Here is a 25,109-nt window from a genome sequence, read left to right on the forward strand (position 1 = left end):
ATAAATTGACTTTTCACATGTTTTAGTCCATCACTTTTGATCTGCCTGTGGTACTCATCAGTGTTGGTTTGACAGTGACATGTTTATCTCAGGAGGTGCTCCAATACTGAGGATCCCATTCTATACCTATTATTGGAAATCCTATTTAACATGGCATTAATTATGCATATCTGAAGAAGTGACTGGGGATAACCCCAGTGCAGTTGTTTTTACCTGTCTGAAGGTGTTGAAATCCTATTTGTCTGTGATTAAACTGAAAGCATAGCCAAAATTATGTTACGGGGTTTCAATTTAAAAGTTTCAGTTCTTATGCTTGCAAAAAATTAATGAAATATAATTGTGATTTTGTGTATTCTCTGAGATAAGCATTCATTGCTGGACATGACATTCTGGAATCATTAGGCAACTTGTTTTGTAATCTCCTGTGTTCTTTTTCAACTGTATATTGTTTTTTCTAACTCTTTTCTTCAGCTGTGAACTCAAGGAGAAATTAACATGTTCGTTCGTTTGTTCTGTGAAGCGCATAGTCACCTCAGAAGGTGCTGTAGTAAGTAGTAACTTCTCTCTCTTTCAGCCTGAGGGCTTTTCAAGCAGTTCAGCTCCCAGCAAGGATCTTCCTCTTCTTTCTAGTCATTCGTCTTTGCCCCAGAGCAACAACACGGCTCCTTTTGCCTCTGAAGTGGAGAACTTTCTCAAACGGTTTAACAAAGACTCTGTTGTGGAGTCTGCAAACAAGGAGTTGCACGATGGTTTATATGAGTGGAGCCCGTTTTCTGGGGCTCCCAAAGATGCTTTCACATTTGAAGAGAAGTTTGGAAGCTTCTTAAGTCACAAGGAAAAGTTAGAACCCAAGTCAGAGCCTGCTGATCGCCACTCCGACTTCCTGCTGCCTCACGAGAGGGCCAGTCAAGATGGCAGTGGTTTTTCCCGAATTCTAGGCATGATGGCTGATTCTGTCAGTGCTCAGGAGAAGAGGAGGCGTAGTTTTCCTGACATTGAGGATGAAGAGAAATTTCTTTACGGTGATGAGGATGAAGACACTAAAACTGAATCTCTCCCTATTCAGAAGCCTCCAGTGAGTTGTTGCAATGAGATAATAAACCAGAAAGTGAGCCCACCTCCTTCTTCTGCTCCAGCTGTCAAGCTGGATTCTTTAGAAGAACCTAATGCTGAGTATGCGAAGATCCATGACTTACTCAAAACCATTGGACTTGACATTGGCGTTGCTGAAATTGGAAAACTGGCTGTTCGTACCCAGGAACGTCTTCATGGCAAAAAGTTAGCATCTCGTTCTCCTGATCGTCGCTCTTCAGATCCTCGCAGACTGGACCCCTGGGACTTGCGTCGCAGCCGGAGTGATACTCGTTCTCCTGAGTCAGGCCAGCAGCACTCAGCATCACCTCCAGTCTCTTTCCAGCAGTCTAAAGATGCACCCTCTCTTCAGAAATCAGAATATACTAAGAACAAGCCAGTGGGACAGGATATACCTCCACATGCACCAGAACAGCCTCTTCCTTCTGTGTCTCTCATTCCCTCAGTTCCACCAGCTCCTGCTAGTTTGCCACCTACACCTACTTCTGTTTCCCAGTACCAAATTCCCAGTTATTCCCAGTTCACTGCCACTCAAATGCCCCAAAACTATCCACCTCCCACAATGGCTCCTCCAGGATACGATGCATATGGGCACTATATGGCATATGCAGCCCCTGGCTGGACCATGTACCCTCCTGCCCAGCAGCCTAATCCTACACTGCCAGAAGCTCATGGTCTTCTTACTATGGCCATGTCAGCGAACCCCACACGTCCCAACCTCCGGGTGATTGAGACAGTCTCTATGGGAAAGGATGTCCCTGATTTAAAAAGAGATGGTTCTGTGCTCGTTCATGTCCCTACCACTCCTGCTCATTCCAAAGTGCCCCTTCGTCTGTCTTCACACCCTCTCAAAAATACCACAGAAAAGATGTCGGATGAAAAAAATCGGGCAGCTCAAAAGCAGAAGGTATGTTATCTGTTCTGATACATCAAAATATGTTGGACTGCTTGATTGCTGGGGTAGAAGCTTTTCCTCTTCAGGTGCACCTTTTTTTTTCCTGAGTGGCTCCAGTTTAAAAGCAGTTGGAATAAATTTGCTTTTGTTAAAGATTTCTAGGCATTTGTTTGTATTACTCTGTGGCAATTTAAAAAAATGTGTTTAAAATTCCCCAAAGTTGTATGCCCATAGTTCTTGGGGCCAGCCAAAATCTTAGAGAAGAAGCACCTGGTGGCCACAGCTTGGCTTTGTTCTGCTGAGCTTTAGATATTAAAATACCTGAAGAATCTAAATCTATAAATACCTGAAGGAGCATTATAAAGAAGATGGAACTGGGCTTTTTTTAGTGGTGTACAGTGGCAGGACAAGAGGCAGTGGGCACAAACTGAAACACAGGAGGCTCTGTGTGAACATGGTACATGGTACAATAATACCATGGTTATACCTATGTTAAACATTCTTAAATATATACTAAAGGATATCATCATTCACAGTTGCATACAATTTTCCCTCTACATTTGTATTAGTTATCTCTTATAAGAATCACAAAATCAGAAGAACTTAAGGAAAACTGTTCTTTACTTTGTGCATCTGACACCAGTTTAGGTTATGGGTATTAATGTTTTCCTCTTCTAATTACCTTGGTTTGTATGATAATTAGAGAGTAGTGGTGAAGAACATATTTTAAAATAGGAAACTGTAGTTGTATAACCATCAAAGGACTGGAAGATTCCTGAAAGTTGTTTCGGTTTTCAAACTGGTGTCCACTCAATCTTTGTTGTTAAAATAAGGGCATAGAACCATAGAATGATTTGGGTTGGAAGGGACCTTTAAAAATCATCTAGTTCCAACCCCTCTGCTGTGGGCAGGGACATCTTTCACTAGACCAGGTTGCTCAAAGCCCCATCCAACCTGGTCTTGAACGCTTCCAGGGATGGGGCATCCACAGCCTCTCTGGGCAACCTGTTCCAGCGTCTCACCACCCTCACTGTAAAAAATTTCTTCCTTATGTCCGATTTAAATCTACCCTCGTTTATTTTAACATGACTGCAGATTGTCCTGTCACTACAGGCCTTCGGAAGAAGTCTCTCTCCATCTTATAAGCCCACTTTATATATTGAAAGGCTGCAATAAGGTCTTCCCAGACTCTTCTTTTCTGCAGGCTGAGCAACCCCAACTCTCTCAGTCTTTCTTCATAAGAGAGATGTCCCAGCCCTCTAATCATTTTCATGGCCCCAACAGGTCCATGTCTTTCTTGTTCTGGGGGCTCCAGAGGTGGATGTGGTATTCCAGGTGGGGTCTCATGAGAACACTGTAGAGGTGGAGAATCACCTCCCGGGACCTGCTGGCCGTGATTTTTGTGCAGCCCAGAATACAATTTGATTTCTAAGCTGCAAGTGCACATTGCCGGCTCATATCTAATTTTTCATCTACATATGCATATCTGCATTAGAGACATTCTTCCATTGTAACTGTGCTAATGATACATTGTGTTGGTAGATCTGCTAGTAGAAGAACACCACATGACAGAGTCTGGAAGCTTTTCACCTGCTCAATTACATCATACTCCTCAGAACAAATCAGGCCATGGAAGGACAGACCACTGAATCCAAGAGAGGCTCAAAAGAAGTCACTTTAAATTTTTGGCCTAAGATAACCTCTTTGCTTTTTGTTTGAAGTGACTTAGAGAGGAGTACTTACACAAAGTGCTACATCAGCAGATAAGTGAGATTTCACAGCTTGCAGGATTAATTTCTTCATCTGACGTGGTTGAAATTTTGTTTTTAATGAAATTTGGCACTTCTGGAAAAGCTCTGTTGACTGAAGGTGTGTGGTTTTCTCCTGCCATGACATACTGTGGTAGCTCACCTGTGCATGTTGGCAGAACTTCTAGGGCTTTGTCTGTACTATAGATGTCGTTGGCTTGGGCTTGGTCCACCATTTTTTTGCTGTGATGGCTTGCAGTGTAAAAACTGGCATGCTCCAGTTGATGCCCCTATGCTGGCAGAAAACCCAGAATGAGAGGATGGTGTTTTGGTGGTTATTAAAAACAACACAACCCCCCCCCCCCCCAAACTTGTGGCGTCTAAGACGTGGCCTAACTCTGTTGGTAGATCCCCTTCCAGGGCTTACTCCAGGCAGGATCTAGGGATCCTGCCAACATTTACATTGCCACAGTAGTAGTGATTCTCTAGGGAAGACAAGGCCTTGGGTTAGTTGTTGTTTGTTCAAGGGAGGAGTCAGTAGTAAGCTTTAGGAGCACTGTGAAAGTAAAAATTTGGGATTTGTCTCTTGAAAAATGAAGCTGGAAAGGAAATTGAAAGAACTTTTCAGGTTTCATTTTAGCATATTGCCTGGTTTCCTTCTGTGAGAATCAATGAAAACCAGTGAAAACTGGATTTGTGAGCTCCTCATGCCAGAGTTTACTTTATTGAGCAAGAAACAAACTTCATCCAGGTGTTTCATTTCAGACAGTTATGCCTGCAAAATATATTTGGTGATACAGTTACGATCAGATTGAAGCAGAAGTGTAAATAATAGCTGAAATTGGCCAGAGTCAAAGCAGGAGGCAAGGAAAAGGGCTGTGAAGTCTTTTGTCCCTGATGGAACATGCTAGCTGTAGAGATACTGCATGAGCTTTGAAGACCCATTTAGCCTTGATCTTGCTCACCCCTGTAGAAGATAATCAGCTGAGTGTAAGTGCCTTGGGAAATGGTGCAACAAACAAGGCAGTTTTGGGGAATACACTGCCCAAAAGAAAAACATCACCTTCTTGTAGGGTTGAAGTGTGAGCACATGATATAGTTACGTACAGATGCAGAGGATGAGGTGTATTTGTTGTGTTAAAATACTCAAGAACATTTTGAGAACAGTGAGCAGTGTTCTGTGACTGGCAAATTGAGGTCTTGCTGTCATTCTTGTAAGATTGATTATCTTGTGTTGGGAAGAGAAGAAAATCCAGTCCCCTTCCAATCTGTTTAGGTGATAGAAGAGAGAGAAAAACTGAAGAATGAACGAGAAGCACGGCAGAAGAAGCTTTACTATCTCAAGACTGAGTTGGACAGGCTTCGTAAACAGCAAGGTACAGTGCATCCCCCCCCTGCTTTTTTTTTTCCACTGGTGTGTGTCTCAAGTCCTAGTACCTGCTAGGAGAAGTGAAGACCAAAATATTAACAATAATCTATAGTTTAAAACTAATATTTTCATACTCCAGGCAATGCAGAACTCTTGAGAAAGCAGTGACCTAATTACTATATTAAAATTAATTATGTCAAAATTTGGCTGTTACACTGGAGCAAATAGTTGCTTTTGCATCTTCTTCGGCAGCTTGATAAGTTAAATGAATTGTGCTTCATGTGTTTTAGCACTTCTCTCAAAGAAGTGAGAAACAGTGACTGAAGACAAGTCATCGTGCCTTTCAATTTTTCATGAATCTTATTTGGAGAAGGAAAAGTCCTCTCTAGACAGAGCTAACTTTTTTTATTTTTAAAACTTCTGTTTGGTCCAAGTAAATACTAATTTCCCTCACCTTTGGAAAGTGATACTTTCAGGGTAGAATGTACGATTAACTTTTGCTTGTTTGGTCACACAGGGAAATAGTGATTATTAAATTGATTCTCTCTCTCTTGAGGATTATGGTGCCTCTGTTAGGGGTGTATATTAAGGCAATCCTTATAGAGGTGGATCGTGCAGATTTAGTGATGCTGTACCTGAGAGTCAGGTCTGTCTTTACAACTCCCTAGTCAAGATTTAGCTGTAATATTTTATATTAGTATTTTACTTGTTGCTGGAATAGTTGTACAGATCTTAAGACAATTTTCCTGTTGCATTTCCAACTCTTCTACTTCCTTGATTGGCTCAGGAGAGATGTTGAGGAAAAAACGTCGTGAGAAGGATGGACACAAAGACCCCTTACTGGTTGAGGTGAACAGATTACAAGAGAATATTATGAAGGAGATTTCAGAGCTGCATAAAGAATCTGATGCAGCTGACAAGAAGCAGTCTGAGCTTGACAAAGTGGCACAAATCCTGGGGATTAACATATTTGAAAAACCCCGGAAACCATCCGTGGAAACGAAAGATTCCTTGGAAAAGAACAGCAAGTCAGAAAATGCAAAAGGTCTGGAGAAAACATCTTCCTCCAACAAGGTAAAGTCTTCTGGCTTCTATGCTAATGATTTTCCCACTAAGAGAAGAGGGCACTGGGGAGGCAGCTGCTCCCAAACCTTTACTAGAAGATCATTTGATGTCATTTGTTATCACATCTCATATGCTGGTTTTGATCGTGCATGCAGGTGAGAGTCAATGCATCCGTGCTTATAATTTCCCTCAGGGTTTGTGCAGTTCAATACCACTTACTGGTTTTGATCTTGGTTTTGCTGAGGTGTTGGATTGAACAGTATCATGAGTGTTTGTAGCTGTTTGGTCTCAGTGCCATACCAGGAGGAAAGACTTTTTTTCTCTACAACATTTCTGGCATGGCCTGTCAAGGAGGAATGTTTGTAGCAGCAAAGCTCTCTGCAAGTTTGGAGCCTGTTGGTCTTCTCACTGGGTGAATATACTAACAAATCACAAGACTTACATATGATTGTAAGCTTAAAATGATTATTATGTACATGCTATGTGTTTTCTCTTAAGAAATGTCAGTATGCATCAGTATGGTCTCTCTGACGTGGTCTATACTACTGAGTACTGGATATACTAAAGCAGGTTTATTGCATTCCAGAAGATAGTTTTTACTTTGGAAGTAGTGTATGATAGTAATGTCTGAAAGGTTATGCATGTATTCAGAAGATTAATTATCCTGCTTTTCAGATGTTTATTCAAATATTTAACAGAAATAGCTGATGGGAGATGGGAGATGGTAGATGCTTTTTGTGTAGACCTTACTGTATATTTTTTGCAGAGAGGGAAGTGTTAGTAGGATAAGAGGTATAAACTACAAGGTCACTCCAATCAGTGTATCCTGTAAACTTTTCCTTATGCTTCAGCCCGTTCTGGTTCAGAGAACTCATAGATGCAGTTCATTTTAAGACTTGCTTTTGTGTTTTGTTTTTGTTGTTTCTTGAAACATCACTGAAGTTTAGTATCCACTTAATTTTGCAAATCATTTGCTTCTGTCACCACATGGTAAAGCTAAAGTAGGTAACAATGTCTGTTAAATCCTACATTGCAATGTTATATTGCTTTCTTTTCTTGCGATATGGCATGTGTGAATATATTTTTCATTATTTTAACTTTCATTGTTTGTATTGTCCAAGCCCATAATGACTTGATCCCCTTTTCATAGTTCCGTATTTTAACATGGAAAATTCTGAGTTCTAGCCAGGAACATTTAATAATTTCAGATATCTGTAGACACATAGGAAACTGCCTTTAGTCTCTAAGATTCACCTTGTAATTCTGATTGTTAACTTTTTTTTAATGAAAAGAAAGATGGTGTGGGCCTTTTGACACTGAGATTGGTTGACTGCCAACCTAAGGGCAGAAAGGTATGCCTTTCTGCTGATTTGCAAGCTACTTTGTAGTCCCTTGCTGCTGGACCTGTGTCTGTGTATTGCAGTTACATAGTCATTGCAGAGGTGAGCCTTGTACTGAACAGACAGATTGTCCCTTGTGGGCTCTGAAGAGCAGCAAATTATAAAGGCATCTTTGAGCTGGGGTTAAGCACAAACTGGGTTTAAGAGTTGGCTATCACCTATCTATGTGAGAAGCATTGTCTTTTTAAAGTTCTGATTGAGATAGTATTTTTATAGGATATGTTGGGTGGGTGTATGTCTGTAAATAACACAAACAGTGACACTTCTCAGACATCAGGAACATCCTTCCATGCACTTCCTGCAGATCGTAAGTTGATCTTCTCATTGTTTAAGAGAATGTCAGCTTTGCGGTGTTCTTGCAGACAGAATATATGCAAGTATTTACTCGGTCACTTCCTACTCTGCTATCAAGAACTAGGTTGTATTGGGATAGTGCTATCTGTGGGGTGCATAGTAGCCTGGGTGTCTCTTCATTGTTTGATTTACAATGTATGTTGTGTGGGTTGGTGTTAATAGGAGAGTATCTATCCCTGATTATCAAATGGAATTTCAAGTAAGGCAGATGTTATTTAATAGTTTTGAATCTGCTTAAGTAAATTTGTTCAACACCAATAGTGAATAACTTGGAAATCATGCAACCAACTCGGGTCTAAGTTAACATGCTATTCTTTCCAGACTGCCATGCAGATTAGAAATGATAACATAATGGGCTTTCAGCCATTGAAAATGTAACTCAAAACTCAAAATACATCTAGTACTATTGTAATCTAAATTAGCAGGGCTCATTCATGATCTATTTCAGGGATTATTTGTTTTGCTACTCTGCAGTGTTAGTATAGTATTAATTTTGGCTAGAGTCCTGAAATGTATGATGTCTTTCTGTACAGCTCAATGTAAGTGCAAATATCACATGCTTAAATCACAAGATGCTTTACCTTATATACTTAGGTAGTTAACAAAACACCATCTTTCTATTAACGCTAAGCAACGAGTCTCCTGGAGAATTCAGGAACTGTCAAATAATCTGATAAAGCTGATTGAGTTAAATACATTTAGTCACCTAATTCTTACTTCTTTTTTCATTCTGCTTTCATCCAAGCTACTTTACAGTAATTTCTGAATGCTTCTAGGGGAACCATTTGAGGTCTTCTGGGCACTGTTTGGCTAGTATGGTAAATTGGAACTATTCAGATCTTTATGTGAAACCCATAAAGTGGGAAGGGTGCATGCCATAGGGAATTTTTTCATTTGGTTCCTTGATTACCTACAACCATCCAGCCATTACATCCGGGAACCTTATTGGAAGCTCTTCACTGCGGCCATGCAGCATCTTAGTCGGCAATACCAGCTCTCTGAAACAGTGGAATTAGCCTGGGCGCTGAAAAGCAGGTGATAAATTTTTTTTTTTTTTTTGGTGTGTGTGGCTTCTGCTGGAGGCAGGTTCTGAGTTCTAGAGCATTATGTCTGTCCTGCCTTGTCTTAGAGAAGTGTTTCCTTTTGTTCAATTTAGGAATCAAAAACTACTAATGAAAAATCCAGAGGTAGAAGCCCGAAGCCAGCAGAATCCTCTTCACAGTCCTCCAAACATCCTTTCCAGTTGGCCAATATTTATGAGTATTATGATGCAGGGAACCACTGGTGCAAAGACTGCAATACCATCTGCGGGACCATGTTTGACTTTTTCACACACATGCATAATAAGAAACACAGACAGGTATGTTGCAGGCTTCCTTCACTAAGTGCATTTCATATTGCTATAAATGTTAACACTAAAACATACATCACAGAACTACATTTTACAAGAGAGCCTGAAGTAATAATGAACCCAAGAAGTTGCTTATCAAATTCTTTTTCCCTAATGTTGGACTTGAGCAGTTTGTACAGGTACCGGTGTGTTCTGACTAGTGTAAATGGGGCCTGTGTCCAGTTCACTCGGAAACTAGCGTTTGATATTTGTGTTTCTTATGTTTACCTGTTCTTTGCTATCATTCACATTTTACCCTTTTCACAGGTTATTTTCTCATAAATTGCAAAATGGGAGGGGAAGGAGAGGAAAACATAGTTCCTGTAAATATTTGCAAGTTGATTTTAATGTTCAGTGTTCTGAAAGGATGTTAAAAAGGAAAAAGACAAGTGTACTTGCCTTGCTAGTGTAATATATGAGCCTGTATACCTCTGTCACTGTGCAAATAGACCCTGGATCCTTACAACAGACCTTGGGCTTCGAAGACCCAGAGTGAGACCAAACAAGACTCCATAAAACGCATCGATAAGATAACTGTTCCTGCCAAAGGTATGTTGATTTTTTTTAGCTTGGGTATCATCTCCCTTTGCCCTCCAGCAGGTTCCAGTTGCTCAGAGAAAGGAATTTCAAAACTTTACCTTGTTAGAGGAACACATATAGATACTGTATTATTAGGTGAAAGGCAAATAATTTAATTTCCTGGTTGTTCTTGTGGAAAAAGGTCATGAAGCAAGAATGCAGGAAAACATAGTGTGGTTCCTTCACTTCTTTTTAGAGTTTAGTTTTTTCTTTTGAATACCAGGTGACTTTTTCTTTCTCCAGTATAGTTCTGAAGTGATTTTTGCTAACATATTAGAATTCAGAACATGACCACAAGAGCTTGCTGTGTTTGGGCAGATCTTGTGCAATACTCCACGCAGTCTTGCAGCAGACTCTTCCATTCAATACATTTTTAGTAGACGTGTCCTTGAAAAGTCACTGATAAGTACTTGGTAGAGCGTGGATACAGAGAATCTGAGGAAGCTGTGTGGAAGGGGCTGTAAGTGATTTGAAAATTAATACAAGCTTTAAAATCTGAACGTCTAAATAGGCCTGCCAGTGATCAGTCTCAGTTTATTAATCTGTTACGTACTTCGAGTAGTGCCCACTAAAGGAAAATCTGCAGTGTGTTAGATAACTGCAGCTGGTTCTGTAGGCACAAGGATGTAGTCTTGCTGAACTTCAATGAAAATACTTGTGTTCTTTTTATAAACCAGGTGTTTAGTATTTGAGCAGACTATACCACAAAGATGGAAAATAGATTAAGACTGTAGGAAATGTTAACCTACTTGAATAGGGGATAGCCTTAATACAATGGAGAGCACTAAAATAATTTTTTAAATCATAGTAATCAAGCTTCTTCAGTTTACATGTTTGCTCCTGGTAGTGGTGTTTCCCGTACTGTAAGCTTAAGGAGACCAGCATTAACTGTTCCAAAAGCAACATGGCTGGAAGTTTTGCTGTTGTTCTTTGATATGTTTATCTGGCTTTGTTAAGAGCTTGGCATTTATTAAGTTTTGTTTCTCTGATCATTTTCTTCGGCCTTTTCAGGCTCTGAGTTTCTGATTCCCATTACTGGATATTATTGCCAGCTCTGTCATGAATTTTTTGGAGATCAAATCTCAGCAGAGCAGCATGTGAAAAGTCATCCCCACAATGAGAAATACAAGGTTGGTAACTGTTGTACCAGGAGTGAGTCATTCCTTGTGTTAGATTCTACTTGTTCTGTCTTCCTTTCCTGAAGAATGACATTTGACTCCTCAGAGTATATGTATTTGGTTATCTTCACTACATTCTACTGAACTAAATAAGCAGAACTTCCCACTACACAGAGACTAATCTTTCACGTGCATGAGGTTGAAATGGTGTTTAAGTCCCAGCGTTGATTTTCAAACTCTTCTGTAAAGTGACAGCACTGCTGCAAGCCACCACTCAATTCACATTAAATTACAGAATGTGGTCTTTGTAGCATCGCGGTTTCTTGGTAGGAAGAAGTTTTCTGCTCTCTTAGTGTTGAGATGGCACTTCCTGAACAAGTCAAAACTGTTACAGAGCTGAATTTATTTATTTCTTTTTCATGGAAACAGTGGCTAAAATTGTGCCATTTATTTCCACAGAAATACATAGATGAAAACCCACTCTATGAAGAGAGGAGAAATCTAGACCGTCAAGCTGGGTTGGCTGTAGTTCTGGAAACAGAGCGCAGGCGGCAGAGTGAGCTGAAAAGGAAACTAGTTGAGAAACAGAAAGAAGAGAAGGATGAGAAGAAACCAAAAATAATAAAGAAAGAGGAAGCAAAGACAATCCCAGAGCTTGGAGAAGGGACTAGTGAAAGTCAAGGCAAAATAGATTCTTCTGGGCGAAAAATGGGTATCAAGCTTAAACTGAAGAAGGAAGATAAGAAGGAGGAGAAAAAAGAAGAAAAGAAAGAGGAATCTAAAAAGGAATCACCAAGTCAGACTTCCTTTGGGAAATTCAGCTGGAAAAAGACTGAGAGGGAGGATAAAACCCTGGGAGGAGCTATTCCAAAGGAGGAGAGTACAGAAGGAAACAAAGAGGAGGGCAAGTGTCAGTCTGGGAAACTCCATGTCAAGCCCATTGAAATCAAGCTGTCTGGAAAGACTGTTATTCCACACACTAGCCCATGGACACCAGTTGTTTTCACATCAACACCAGCAAAAATTCTACCTAATCTACCAGTCCCCACCATGATTTTCAGGAAGTCTACTGCTGCAACAGTTAGCAAACCAGCACCTTTGAACACCTTTTTATCTATAAAATCCTCTGGAGCTACCACCAAACCACTGCCTGTAGTAAAAGAAACCAATGCAGATCTTCTACTGCCTCCGGATATCATCTCAAAAGCTTTTGGAGGAGAAGAAGTAATTTTAAAAGGGGCAGAGGAGGATCTGAAAGCAGCAGAGAAAAGTGAGTCTTCTCAAACTTCTGATATACCACCTTCACGCCCTCCTCCACCAGCAGTCCAGCAGGCAGCTGTCATCCCTGCAGATGAAGTAGCTCCAGGTGTGTCTGAAAGTGAACAGACAATGCTGGCAATGCCTGTGAGACCCCCTCCACCACCACCACCTTCAACTGCTTTCAGTGATCAGGCAAAAAAGGTAGAGAAACGAAACTCTTGCTTGGCCACAGCCAATGCTAAAGATCTCTATGATATTTTCTACAGTAGTGGTGGAAAGGGTTCAGCTGACAGCAAGCTTGCAAGTTCTGCGCTTCCAAATGGAGAAAGCTCTAACCTTACAAAACCTGCAGACTTATCTGCAAACCCTAGAACAAATAATAGCTCATCTTCCGTGAAGGAGGATTCTCAGAACATGGCTACTGAAGTTAGCCAAGTCCACTCAGCTGAGCAAAGCTCAGAGCTGGAGAAAACTGATACTCAGGAGACTTCAATACTTCATATTGAGATGAGCCCTGATGTTGAAAATGGTATTCAGAAAGATGTAGGTCAAAAATTTCAGCTTCCTCTTTCAACAGATGTTCGGACTAAATTGAAAGAAGATTCCTCACAGTGTAATAATCAAGTAACAGGGAACTGGGTTCTTCGTGAGAATCAGGCTGAAATGAACAAGAAACCAGTTCAGTCTCAGCTATCGGAAATGTTGGTCACAGAATTGCCAGAAACAAAAACTGCTTCTGGTATCCAGATGCCTGCAGAAATTGGACTTGTGGATACAGGAGGTAGAGAGCAGGTAGGCAGTCAGGAATTCTGTGTTCTACAGACAACAGAGGTCCAAGAGAAACTTGGACAGGAAGATGCAAGTAAAACTTCCATTACTAACACAAATGTTCCTGGTACCCTGGAGAAAGATGCAGAGATGAAAGACCGGGAAGCAAAAGCGGTAAAGACTGAGCTTAGCTTACACCCAAAGACGTTGTTACCTGAAACACAGAATGAAATTAAAAATTTGGAAAATTCCCATTTGGTAGAGGAAAAGTTAAGTGATAACTGTAGAACTCACTCAGAAACTGATAGTCCAGACTTGCTCTGTGATTCTCAAAACACCTCAAAAGAAAAACCTTCAGTAGCAGTAATGACAGAACAGAATTCTATTGATGCCTCCTTAAAAGATGTAAAACTGAAAAGTGTAGCTTTGGAAGTATCTCAGCCAGGAGTCCTTGGCGAAGCTCCCCGAATTTCAGAAACCCAAAATAAGATTTCAGAATTGACAAGAAGTCCTGGTGAATGGGACACTTCCAGAAGTAGTAATGGAGAACAGGTCATCACAACCCATTCTTGTTCTGAAAGTGGTTGGGATCTACCAAATACTCCAAATGTAGAAATAAAAAGTGGTTCTAATGAAGTTAGTGCTTCAGAATTGACAGAGGTACGGCCAGACACATGTCTTGCCAACACAGGAACTAGAATTAGTGTATTAAAAGGTCAAGAAAAAGTTCGATCTGAACCTTCAGGCCATGCAGTATTAGATAACCAAACCCAAAGGCAAGAAGTTGCATGGTTAGTCAACGCCTGCTCTGCGAACATTGTTGAACTCAGATCCAGTGTAGAATTAGTAGTTGAAGTTGAAAAAAAATCATTAGGACACACCGGATCTGATGCAACATTAGATAATGTTTTTACCAAGAGAGATGCAAAACAAGTAGGGACTGGAGGCTTTTCTAGGGCTCGCTCTGATCTTGTCCGAGAGTCAGTAGTTGGTTTATCAGCAGATTTCCATAGGGACCATCTTTCAGAAGAAGCTGTCCACTTCCGAGAAACAAAGCATGAGGTTTTAAGAACCTCAGCAGCCAATGACTTTCATGTGAATAGCACTCACTCAGGATTGAACACTGAGCGATCTGAAAGTCTCTCTGCAGATGTTTGTGTGGATAACGACAAAGTTTCTTTGACGTCAGAAGATGTGAAACATAATGATACTCCCTTCCAGAAAGCAGAGCTCGAGTTTAAAAGCATTGATTTCAGTTTGGGAGATACTAAGGTAAAACGTGAATGCTTCAGCATCCGTACAGCGGGACATTTAAATAAGAATACGGAAGAAGTCTCAAAACTAGAAACTATTGCATCCATTAGGTTGGAGTCCAATAAACTTAAGAAGCTGGGCATTGAAAAAACAGTGGATAAAACAGAGATTACTGATTTTGCTACATTGACGTCTGGTAGTCAGGAAGATAAATTTTGCACACGGATTTCTCAAAAAGATATGCCACAGCTTGGATTGCAGTCCTCAAATAGTGACACTACAGAAGTGGTCATGCCAGTTCTAGAAATGCCGGGCATTTCTCCCATGTCTGAGATCCTTCTGCAAGTGAGGGAGAGCAAAGGTGGAGCTGCTGAAATGCTGTCGCTGAGTTGTGACGGAGGCAACGCAGAAAGTCAGGCTTCTGGGTGCATGGAAACTTTCCTTCCTGAACTCAAAGAAACACATGGAAATGAAAGTGGCTCAGGAAGCAAGGAAGCATGCACCATCCAGAGCAAGAAGACTGAGCAAACAGAAACTGCTGACAGTTTGGAAGCTACAACAAATTCAGGAATTGCTGAAAGCTTAGCAGAAAGCCCAGTGGGTTGAAGTGAACCCAGCCAGTCCCAATATTTGAGGAGCCAGAGCTGGGATTATGTATATGGTTTTTGTTTGGGTTTTTGTTCCAGTTGAGGGGTTTGGGTGTATTTTGCATCCTGTGGTAGGACTTGACTAAAGTGAAACTTACATCATCGGAAACCAGACACATACTTTATTCTGTACATAATTAATTGTGTAAAATGTTTTTTCATGTGAATTTTTTTGCCAATTTCTTTTCTACACTCTGCTATTAAAATGGAATCTCTCATTTATAATGCGTGCGTCTTTGTTGTTTATTTTGGGGGCTTTTATTCTTTGACCATTCTTGGATGATTTCCAGCTCACCCTGTTTGTGTCAGTAGCACCATGAGTAGCCCAGCCACTGGGACAAGCTCAAGAACAGCAATTTAGAATTTGAGGAAATGGAGACTTGCAGAAGAGCTAAAACTGAAAATTTCTTTAAACTGTAATGCATGGTTTTGTTTACTTTCATTGTTTGAAATGCAAGAATGTGATTAGAGTTGATTTTGTTTGTTTATCTGTCTCTGTGATTTGCAATTATTGCTGTATTACATCTGTACTTAAGCTGTTTCATTGTATTGTGTAAGCACATGTATGGATGCCACATCAATAAGCAAGGGGAGAAAATCTGCCCGACTGGCTTTTGGAGAAGAAGACTAATCGGTAAGGCTCTGTGGCCTGACACCTGGACCAGACATATTGAGGTCACTTACATGATTTGAAATGGGCTTTCTTTCATTGTATTGTGATCCAGTAACTATTTGTGTTAAATCATTTAGCAGCTGACCAGCTCTGAAGAAGCAGAAGATCAGAACCCTGGTGTCAGGAATTGGACTCGCTTCATGTGATACAGACACATGCATGCCTACCCTGAATGGTCCTTGAGCTATCAAAAGCTCTAGTGTGATGGTTCTCATTTGTATAGCTTGTTAAAGACTAAAGTATTAAATGTGTTTGCTTGGATAAATATAACATTTTTATTTGTAAATTGTTTAAAAAATAAACATATGGTGGTCAACAAGACTTTCTTCTCGATTTTCTTTTTTTTCTTAACTCAAGGAAACTGTTTTATTTAAATTAGTTTCTAACTCCTGTAGTAGCTGGTAAAATTGAGAAACTGTAGATGATGAAGATGTTCAACAGTTAGCCTGCTCAGTAAAAAAATGATTTGTTCCCAGCTGAAGTCAATGGAAGAACTATCGTCAACATCATCAGTGGAAGTTTGTTTGAAGTCCTGAGCCCTATGTAAATCTCGAGGTGGGGCATTGGGGTGGGGGAACCCAGGGAGAGTTCATATTTCTGTAATTGCTACCAGCATGTGGACCTCCGGGGGGGGGGGGGGGGGGGCGGGAATCACCATTTTTCTTCTGTTTCCATGACTGTGTGTGAAGAAGGTATGAAATATTTTTCAGAGTCATTATGGTGGTTTTCATATTAGAAATGTAAGAACTATTTAAGCTGAATTTGGAAATCTAGTATAAATGGTCGTCACCAAAAAAAAGGTAATTAAGAAGGGAAGAGGGGTTTGAGAAAGGCTCTTTAAGCTTTTTTTATGATGTTAAGCAGTTACTGCATTGAATATAAGAAGTCTTTGTTAGTATCATTGCCCTACTTTCTTCAAATAACCATTTGCTGTCAAAACCAAAGAGCAAGGTTTGACATGCTTTGATACTTTTAAAATGGAGTTGGGTAATGAGTAGAGATTGCTTAAATCCTGGTTTATAAAAAAGTCCTTTGTAGTTGTTTCTTGGGTTTCTTCTGTATTTTTTTTATTATATATCTGAGTTTATTTGTTTACAGTTGACAGCTAAATCCCCCCCCCCCATTTCCTCTCCAATTTCTTCAGTGAAGTGCTTGGGCCCTTGTAAATCCACAGAGGAAGAGGGGAACTGGTTTTCTTGCCTCCTTGTATTGAGGGATATCAGTGCAGGGAAGGGAGATATTAAAGGGAAGGATGAATTTTTCTATAGTTCTGCATTTTAGATGGTGCTGTTTTGGGATACAGACATGCTTTTTGGTTAGTTTGCTTTTCCAGATTGATTTTCATGAAGGTCTCGATGCATGCAACGGCAAACAGAATAATTTGGACAATCGTCTTCTTCAGACAACCTTATTCAATGCTGTGTTACCTGTGCGGGACATACTGTTGATTAACTTTGGTTTGGGGGAAAGGACATAAATATAAATCCAATACCCCTGTTTTCTGCTTTCCTACAGTTGCTTCTACAAGTAGTGGTGGTGTTCAGTGCTGAACCTGGCTGGTCATGAACGGAGAGCAGCTAGCACCAAGGGAAAGCAAGAGCCTTGCAAATGAGCCTTATCCCATATTTGTCTTCAGCTTTCCAGAAGCTGAACCTTCCTATGGTACAAATTAAATAGTACTTCTCTTCATGCCCTTCATTCACACTGGAAGAAAGATTAATTTGGTCTTTTTTGAGGTAGGGCTAAATGTACTCCTCGGACTGCTGGAATGGACAAGAACAAAAGAGATGATGTAGGTGATGACATCTAGGCAGATTGGCAGACAGAGGCTTTAACACTGTCTTGCAATTTCATGAAATGGCATATATTTTTATTTATGTATTCTTTTTTTTTCTTTGTTCTTTTTTTTTTTTTTTTGCTGTGGTTTCCAGAGGCATGCAGTAAATGATTTATCCACTGTACTGGTCCCCTGTGCTGGCAGAGCTGTAGCATAGTGCACTGACTGGGAAGCCTTAAGTTCTAGGCTGGCCTTGGACTCTTGACTCCAGATCCTCAGGAGGAGGGGTGAGTTAATGGAGGGGATTTACTTGTGTGTTTGAATGGTGCAATAGCATTAACTCTCCTTCCCGACCTAGTTCCCTAGAAGTTGCATAAGGTATAAGAAGTTACCTTTCTCCTGGTTTTTAGAAAGGGGCAGATAGGGAGGAAATAAGCCTAGTTTGAATGTTGCTTTCTTTACACTACTTCAAACCAGGCACAAATACCTAGTCAATTCAAAGGACAATGGATTAACTCTAAGCCTTCATTTGATTCTGCAACCTTTAGTTTGCCATGATGGAGGCTGGTAGAAAGGCCTTTCTCCTGGATGAAGTTTGTTGCAAAACCAAGCTTTTTTAAGAGGCAGTGGAAGAAGAGCCGGCGAAAAGCTGCTGGTGTTCTGTCAGTCTATTGTACATCCAGGTGATTTTTTAATACTTCTTCCAGTTTCTTTTAACATCTGTGGCTGCATTTGGAAAGGAGAAGCAGCCTTGGAATGTTTACAATTTGCAGAAAACTTTAAAAGCAAAAGTAATGTTTTAGACAAAATACAGTAATTTTTTTTTCCTGAGGTATCTCTTGGGCAGGTAAATCTTGCTTCTAGTTTGCTGGAATCTTGTCTTTGACTAAGTTTTAACTAAGCAGCAGATAGGCTTTTGAGGGGATTGTTTCTTTGTTTTAGACTTTTAAATGGCACGTGAGCAGGGAAGAAATGTATCAACCAGCATTCTGTTATTAATTTTTTCCAAATGTTTGTGTCTTAGTGGTAAAACGTACAAGTAGTAGATTAAGATGTAAGGTCTCTGCTGTTTATTAATTCTTGCCAAGGGTGAAAATAAATGACTAATTCTTATGTAAGGGAAGCTGCATAAAGATCTTAAATTTTGCCCATGGAAACAGATAGCAGGAAAAGTGGGCAAAGACAGATTATTTTTTTAGCCTAGTAAACCCCGAACAGTTGTCAGAAATAGCAAGTGAAAGTAAGTGATGATGGCAGAAGTCTCTTTAAAAAAACAAACCCGCAACCATCCACCAAACTACTGCATCCCAAAGCATGATAAAACTGTATTTCTTTAGTGCAAAGGGCAAGAAAAGTTGCAAGAGATAGGTTTTTATGTGGCACTTCATGAAATACGGCGTTGGTTTATTACTCTCCTAGAACATTACAGAAAGGTAAAGGGAGCAAAATAATTCTCTGAGACAGAATTCAGTCCTGTTCTGCCTGCTGCACAGACTAAGTGCAAACAGCCTACGTGCCACTACTGTAGGAGTATAAAGCAGCCTTAACATTGATTTTACTTGACTCCTCTGCATCTGTCTAGCATGAAGAAGGAGAGAGAGGTGTGGGTTATGGTTGCTAGACCATCCTTTCTGTCAGCTATTTTCAGCCAATATGAATGCGTTTCTGGTTGTAACCAGCTTGAGCAAAATCATGCAGCTGCAGAGTGTTACATTCTGCCTTAAAGCAGAAATCCGAGGCTTCATATTCAGTATTAGTTGCTGGGTTTTGTTTTGCAGTCCCACCTCCACCTCTTCTTGGGCTGTCTTTTTGCTTGCAATGAGAAGGCTGATTACCATATGTTAGCAGTTCTAGGCTCTAGTGAAATGAGTCAAGCTGCTGTAATAATTCCCATGAAGCTGTACAGCAACCGAGGGTGCAGGGAGCAGAGCCATCAGAATTGCTCAGGCAGGTGGTAGAGAACAGTTGAGTAGCTGCAGAAGATAAAACCTGTATCGGAGCTGCTTCAAGGAAAGCGATGTTCCCTTTTACCAGTCGGCTGACTGAAGAATCTTCAGTTTACAGACAGGAAAGCACACACGCAAGGTAACGTTTTCAATTCTTAATTAATATAATTTTTTCTTCAAGAAACTGCTTTTGTGGGGGAGCTTTAGGCGGAGCCTAAGCAACACTAACTGAAACAGTAGGGATCCCTTGGGGATACCACCCTGTTTAATTTGCTGGCAAACTTTAGATGAATGTAGAAACAACGTAACCCTTTTGAGCAATGGTAGCTGTGAGAAATAGGAAAAGCCCTGTAACAGCTATCTGGTAAATGGTAGGGATAATAGTCACATCAGTACTCACATTAGGCTGTGTTCATCTCCTGTCAGGTATGAAAAAACCAGAAATTAAAGGTAAATGCCAGATAATTAGATGAGAGAAGGACTCATGTAGCTATGCATCTGAAAGATGGGTATTTAGAAATGCTTGATTAGCGGGGAAAAAACCAACAATGTCTATTAGCAAGGGAGTATCAGTGACTGCTTTTTCTCCTAAGAACTGAAGGTTTAATGCAATTAAACCCATTTAAATATGGTGCTTTCCAGGTACTGTTTAAACTTCATGTCCTCTGCCAGTGAGGTTCAAACCCAGTATACCTTGATTGTGTCTCTAGCCATATCGTCCAAGGTAGGATTACAAAAGTAATTCACACTTGTATTTTATGTATTCAGTGCAATGAATTCATGCAATGGATTCAGTATGGCTGGGAGGGGTGGGGGGATGAATGCCATATCTGCATTTGCTACAGTACTTTATAATTCACATTTGATCTATCTGGCATTTGATATAAGATACAGGTGTGGACAGCCTGCTTCAACCTGGTTACAATGTCTACAGAAGAGAGATCATCCAAGATATTAACTTACTAATGTAATTCTTCCTCTGAGAGTTGCATTTGTGTTTCAGAATGCAAGAAAGGCTTACAAGTTGAATGTTTATTTCAGGTTTGTACCATGAACCCTCTACTTCATAAGCTTAGCATCCTAGACAAAAGCATCAAATACATAGCTTTTAGATACCCTAGTTCTTACAAATCTCTTCTAGTGTTCTACCTACATTCACAGTATGTTCAGCTACAGCTGTTTTCATTCTGTATTAAGCTTGCCAGATTTCTTCCAGACTACATCAAAAGCTTTTGGTTATTGAAAGCTTTTGATGCAGAGGGGAAAACAATTAAAAGGCCCTCAGGTTTGGGAATGTGACAGTCAAACCCAGCAGATGCTCAGCAAGCAGGATTTTAGGATGAGCATTGAGTTTGCTGTAACAAGCCCATTCTCTTTGCTGGCTTTTGGTTAATTTCCACAGGAGCTAAGAAAATGTTATCTGGAACTGCTGGACTTCTGGAATCCTGTTCTGAGAAGGTGGGTGCAGATTTGCATGACTGGAATGGTATCTCTTTCTCTTCTCTTTGGTATGAGGGCACATTCTTTTCATTATTATTAATGTGATTAATCAGTGAGGCTTTTTCTATATTCTTAATGGTTAAACATGCCGTTCATGGGTATGTCTGTAATTTAAGTTCCTTTGCCAGCATCCAAGAAGACTGTATATGTGTGGGTGCTTCCTTTCTCTTGATTAAACAGTATTATTTTAAAAACAAACATTAAACTTTTATGAAAAAACACTGGATCCTGAGTGCTGTTTGTTTAAAAATTATTCTCTAAAGAGGATTAAAAAAGTGCACTTCAGGGTATTAATAGTGGTATGAGAGGGTGCTAGATCCTGAAGCTTGTTGATTCATAGGGCCTTTACGGCCCTACAGTAACGTAGTTTCTACATCTGTTGGAAGAGCTGCTTAAAGCAGGGAAAAAGGCTTTTTAAAACTCCTATCTCTATACTTAATCTGGAAACATCTGGCTATTTTTAAACTCTGCTACCATGTTAAATTATTCATGCAAAATTTTTGTCATACGTTCACAGAAGTCCCTTGTTAACCCTTTTTGCAATTATTTCACCTGAGGGAGATGGTGCTATGTTTCATCAACAAAAATGTCCTGACAGTAGCCACCAAGCATGTAAAATAATAAAGACAAACAACAGACAGCCTGCTTTTTTGCATAGATTTATCATAGCCATTGATTATTCTAGAAAATAATGTGTAAGAGTTTGCTTTACAGTAGGTTGATAGGCTCATCCTGATTTATATGTGATGAAAAAACACAAACTAGTTTGTTGCTGCTGCTCAGGCAAGGAGAGCGTTTTAGAAATATTTATTTTCCCCACACAAGCTCCACACAATGCTAACGTGTTTCCTAGCAGTAGCGCTTGATAAGTCTTACCCAGCTGTATACTCTTAAGTATTGCATTGTCAGCTCTCAGCTTGCTGTTGTTATACATCAACTTTCCCTTTCTCCTTCCTTAATTTGCTACTGCAGAGGCTGACCGGTAAACTAATTACCATAGCACTGACATCCTTTGGCTAACAGAGGTGTAATCCAGGGATGGATTCGAACACCTTGTCAAGAAGAGACTGCCTGTACTTTCATCCCTTTCTTCAGTAATCAAAGCAGCAGAGTAGCAAAGATCCAGCTACTCTAGAAAATAAAATAAGCATGTATTTCTGCTGATAAGGTATTCAGGAACGTGGTACAGTGTAGCTAGCGTAAAACTTAGCTGCCACACAAAGGCTGCGTTTTAACCTTGTTCTTTAGCAAAAATTAGCTCCTGCCTGCAGTAGGAGAGAGGTATTGGTTGGAGTTGCTAAACCTGGTAGCCTGACAGAGGTGAAGCTGCCTGCAGCTCCATCTCCCCAGGTCCAGCCAGTAGCAGGGCTGAGTGTGTACTCCCAGTACGCACACACAAGCACGTGTATGTGTATACATGTGGCCAGCCATGTAGATAAACACATATACAACCAGAAAACGGCACTTCTGCAAGTGGAAACAGGACCAACAGCATCATCCTGTTCCCCTCTCTGGAGTGAAGGTCCCTGGTGGAACATACAGACATACATACAACATCGGTCTCTCCAGTAACAGGCCTTAGATGCTCATTTATCTAGTAGCTGGCCCTGGATTCTTGTTCTCTCCAGCTGCAGACACCTCCAAGGCCCACTGCCCCGCTCAGGTTGCTGGTACTCAGACCGCCTTGCATCCACAAACACGGGCACACACAGACTATGGATCCCTTCAATAACTGGCCTTAGGCAGTCCACCCTGTAGCTGACCCTGGTGCCCTCTCATCTCTAATCCTCTCAGGCAGAACCTGACAGCACAGCAGTAAGGACTGAAGAAAGTCTGGAGAGCTGAAAGCAGTCAGAAGCTGGAAGAGTATTAGGGGAAGTGTCATATGTGCTTGTCCTGCTTTTGATCTTCCTATGGTATCTGGTTTTATTCAATACTACCAACAGGCTATTTGGCTAACCAGAGCATGGTCTGAGCCAGAACTGATGTTCCTAGATACCTGGTAAATACAGATATATGTCTGGCAGCCAGTGGGCTCTTATCTGCAACACAGTGGCTGGATTCTGCTGCATCCAGGCACTCTGGAAAAGCTGCAGCATCCTCAGAGAAATTAGTAAAAAAATTGATTTTGATATAAAAGTCATTAGCAGCACTTTAACATGCACGCTGCACCTTGTAATGCTCAAATGTGTTTCATACTGTTGCACAAGTGCAGATTTCAGGATGCCTCTCTCATGGGGATTTTTGACAACCACAGAGCAAACAGGCAAGACCTGAGCTGGGGTGGTGTAAATGCTGTGAAAATAATTTGGCTGTAATTAAATAATGCCTGCCTTAAGGTTGTCGTCTTTGGCCAGGTTTACTATGGAAGCGCGGTTCAAACCATCAGGGTGTATATCTTCAAACTCAGTGGCCCATTCCAGGCAAGTTCAACAAGCCTCCTCCACTCTGGTGGCAGGTCCTTCTGGTGCAAAGCTGAAGGAGGGGCTGCAACAGCAGCTCACACTTTATTAGATGTGAGAGAATCTGCTCAGGAGGAAGTCCTTTATCTTCAGTCAGAGCTCACATCATCCTGGACACGAAACCCAATCAATCACAAAAGGCAAATACACAGGAAACCGATTGTCTTTGTTAAATGACAACTGGCATCAGAGCAGCAGAGCACCTCACACCTCTCAGAATAAATATTTCTGGCCGCCGTGCAGCCCCAGGCCATGCAAAGGCTGCCAACTTTCTTAACCTGTATCTCGCAGCCTGAGAGCACCTGACCAAGATCCACCATACGCATCCACGTCTCTCCAGCACTAAGGGGGCCAGAAGGGGTTTACAGGGGTCCAACAGACAGGACAGCAGCAATCTGGGCTGGTTTGGTTCTTCCCATAGGGCAAATTGGTATTACACAGCTTTTCCAGTGCTGACACAGCATAGGGAGTCACGTACAGCTGAAGCCAGGATGCTGGAGCAAAGCTGCCCGAGGACCGTGTGGATTCCCAGAGCTACAGCTCCCTGCAAGTGAGGGTGGGGAGGGAAGGAGCCGTAACAAACCCACCAGGGAGAGAACAAACATAAGGAGAGCTGAGCTCAGTTCTGCAGCTTGACAAGCCTTCTGCAGAGCCTTGGAAATCAGCTCCCCCAGTTACAGCCCTGGTATAAGCCGACAGCCCAAGTGGCTGCTACTCCCAGAAGTAACTGGTCTGCAAAGCCATGGATCTCATTGCGCAACAGCAAACTGCTTGGGACAAGATTACTTTGTTCGAGAAGCACTTGCATGCAAAACAAAAACTAACTGTACAGCGTCCAAGTGAATTTCTTCTAGAGGGGCCAGGATGCTGCACAGTTGCCATTCACACCTCCCATGCCTCTAAAATTAGGGTGGTGAAAAACCCTACACAGCTAGGAAAAAAATAATCACAACTGACAAGACACGGAATGACAAAGCAAACCTCTTTTCCCTGTCCTTGGGGGAAATTGTAACTGCCTGTTCCAGGTTAGCATCACATCTCCAACCGTTCTTCTCCCCAGCCACAAGATCCATATGGTTTTCAAGAAACTGCTGGTTCCCACAGCACAGAGAGGAAAATAAGGCAGCTGTGGAACTGAGCGGTAGAGACTGGAGGGGATGCCTTCCACCTTGTCCCTTCCCTGCCATATTGCCACGACTAAATCAGAGAAAAATAAACAAAAGGCAGATGTTAGCTGAGCACCAAGATGAATACATCCCATCTCCTGGGCCTATGCTTACCTAAGTCATCTCAGTAGTGTCAATATAGAGTTTACCTGCAGTAAATGTAGGAGATGACAGCATTTCCATGAAATTATTAGCACAAAATCCTCGCTTCTCAACATGTGTGGATTCACGAGTGAACACAGAAACAGTCTCCGCATAAGAAAATGATTGTTTCATGTACTGCTTGCTACTATGAATGCTTTTAAACCCTATGTTTAGTCCTTGTCTGTGGGCAAGAAAAAATGCAGGTTCAGAAATAAGGGCTAAACCTTATCACGACCAGGAGCAGCAACAACTGAGGAGCAGGGGCAGACTGTGGACATACTGCCCTGCTTTGTATACTTCCAGCTGTGCAAGCAAGCTGAACCCAACCATTACATCAAACAAGTGTCACAAGCTTTCAGCTGCAGTGTTGAATTTGGGAGGAAAAAACCCAATGCCCCAAACCCCGACTTGGACTACCCACCCAGGCAAAACACCTGAGATGCTTTGAATAAACCCAGAATGAATGGACTAAAGGAAAAGCAGGGAATTCTTACAGCCAAGT

At 41.1% G+C, this 25,109-nt stretch overlaps 1 protein-coding gene across 3 annotated transcripts in view; it reads left to right on the forward strand.

The window, feature by feature from the left end:
- Nucleotides 1–16,160, forward strand: part of ZNF318 (zinc finger protein 318) — a 28,947-nt gene extending 12,787 nt beyond the window's left edge. The window contains exons 4-11 of one of the 3 annotated variants that reach the window (XR_012652507.1): nt 575–1,999; nt 5,012–5,111; nt 5,892–6,178; nt 9,080–9,283; nt 9,763–9,862; nt 10,904–11,022; nt 11,470–15,573; nt 15,690–16,160. Coding sequence is in view for 2 of the 3 variants with exons in the window: in XM_075043026.1 (XP_074899127.1) it covers nt 575–1,999; nt 5,012–5,111; nt 5,892–6,178; nt 9,080–9,283; nt 9,763–9,862; nt 10,904–11,022; nt 11,470–14,898 (5,664 nt within the window). In the remaining variant the exon portion in view is untranslated. Of the gene's footprint in view, nt 1–574; nt 2,000–5,011; nt 5,112–5,891; nt 6,179–9,079; nt 9,284–9,762; nt 9,863–10,903; nt 11,023–11,469 lie in introns of all 3 variants that reach the window. The other 2 variants (XM_075043026.1, XM_075043027.1) reach the window with 2 other exon arrangements.
- The last annotated feature ends 8,949 nt before the right edge of the window (nt 16,161–25,109 follow it).

This window comes from Buteo buteo, chromosome 12 (assembly GCF_964188355.1).
Source record: "Buteo buteo chromosome 12, bButBut1.hap1.1, whole genome shotgun sequence".
NCBI lineage: Eukaryota > Metazoa > Chordata > Aves > Accipitriformes > Accipitridae > Buteo > Buteo buteo.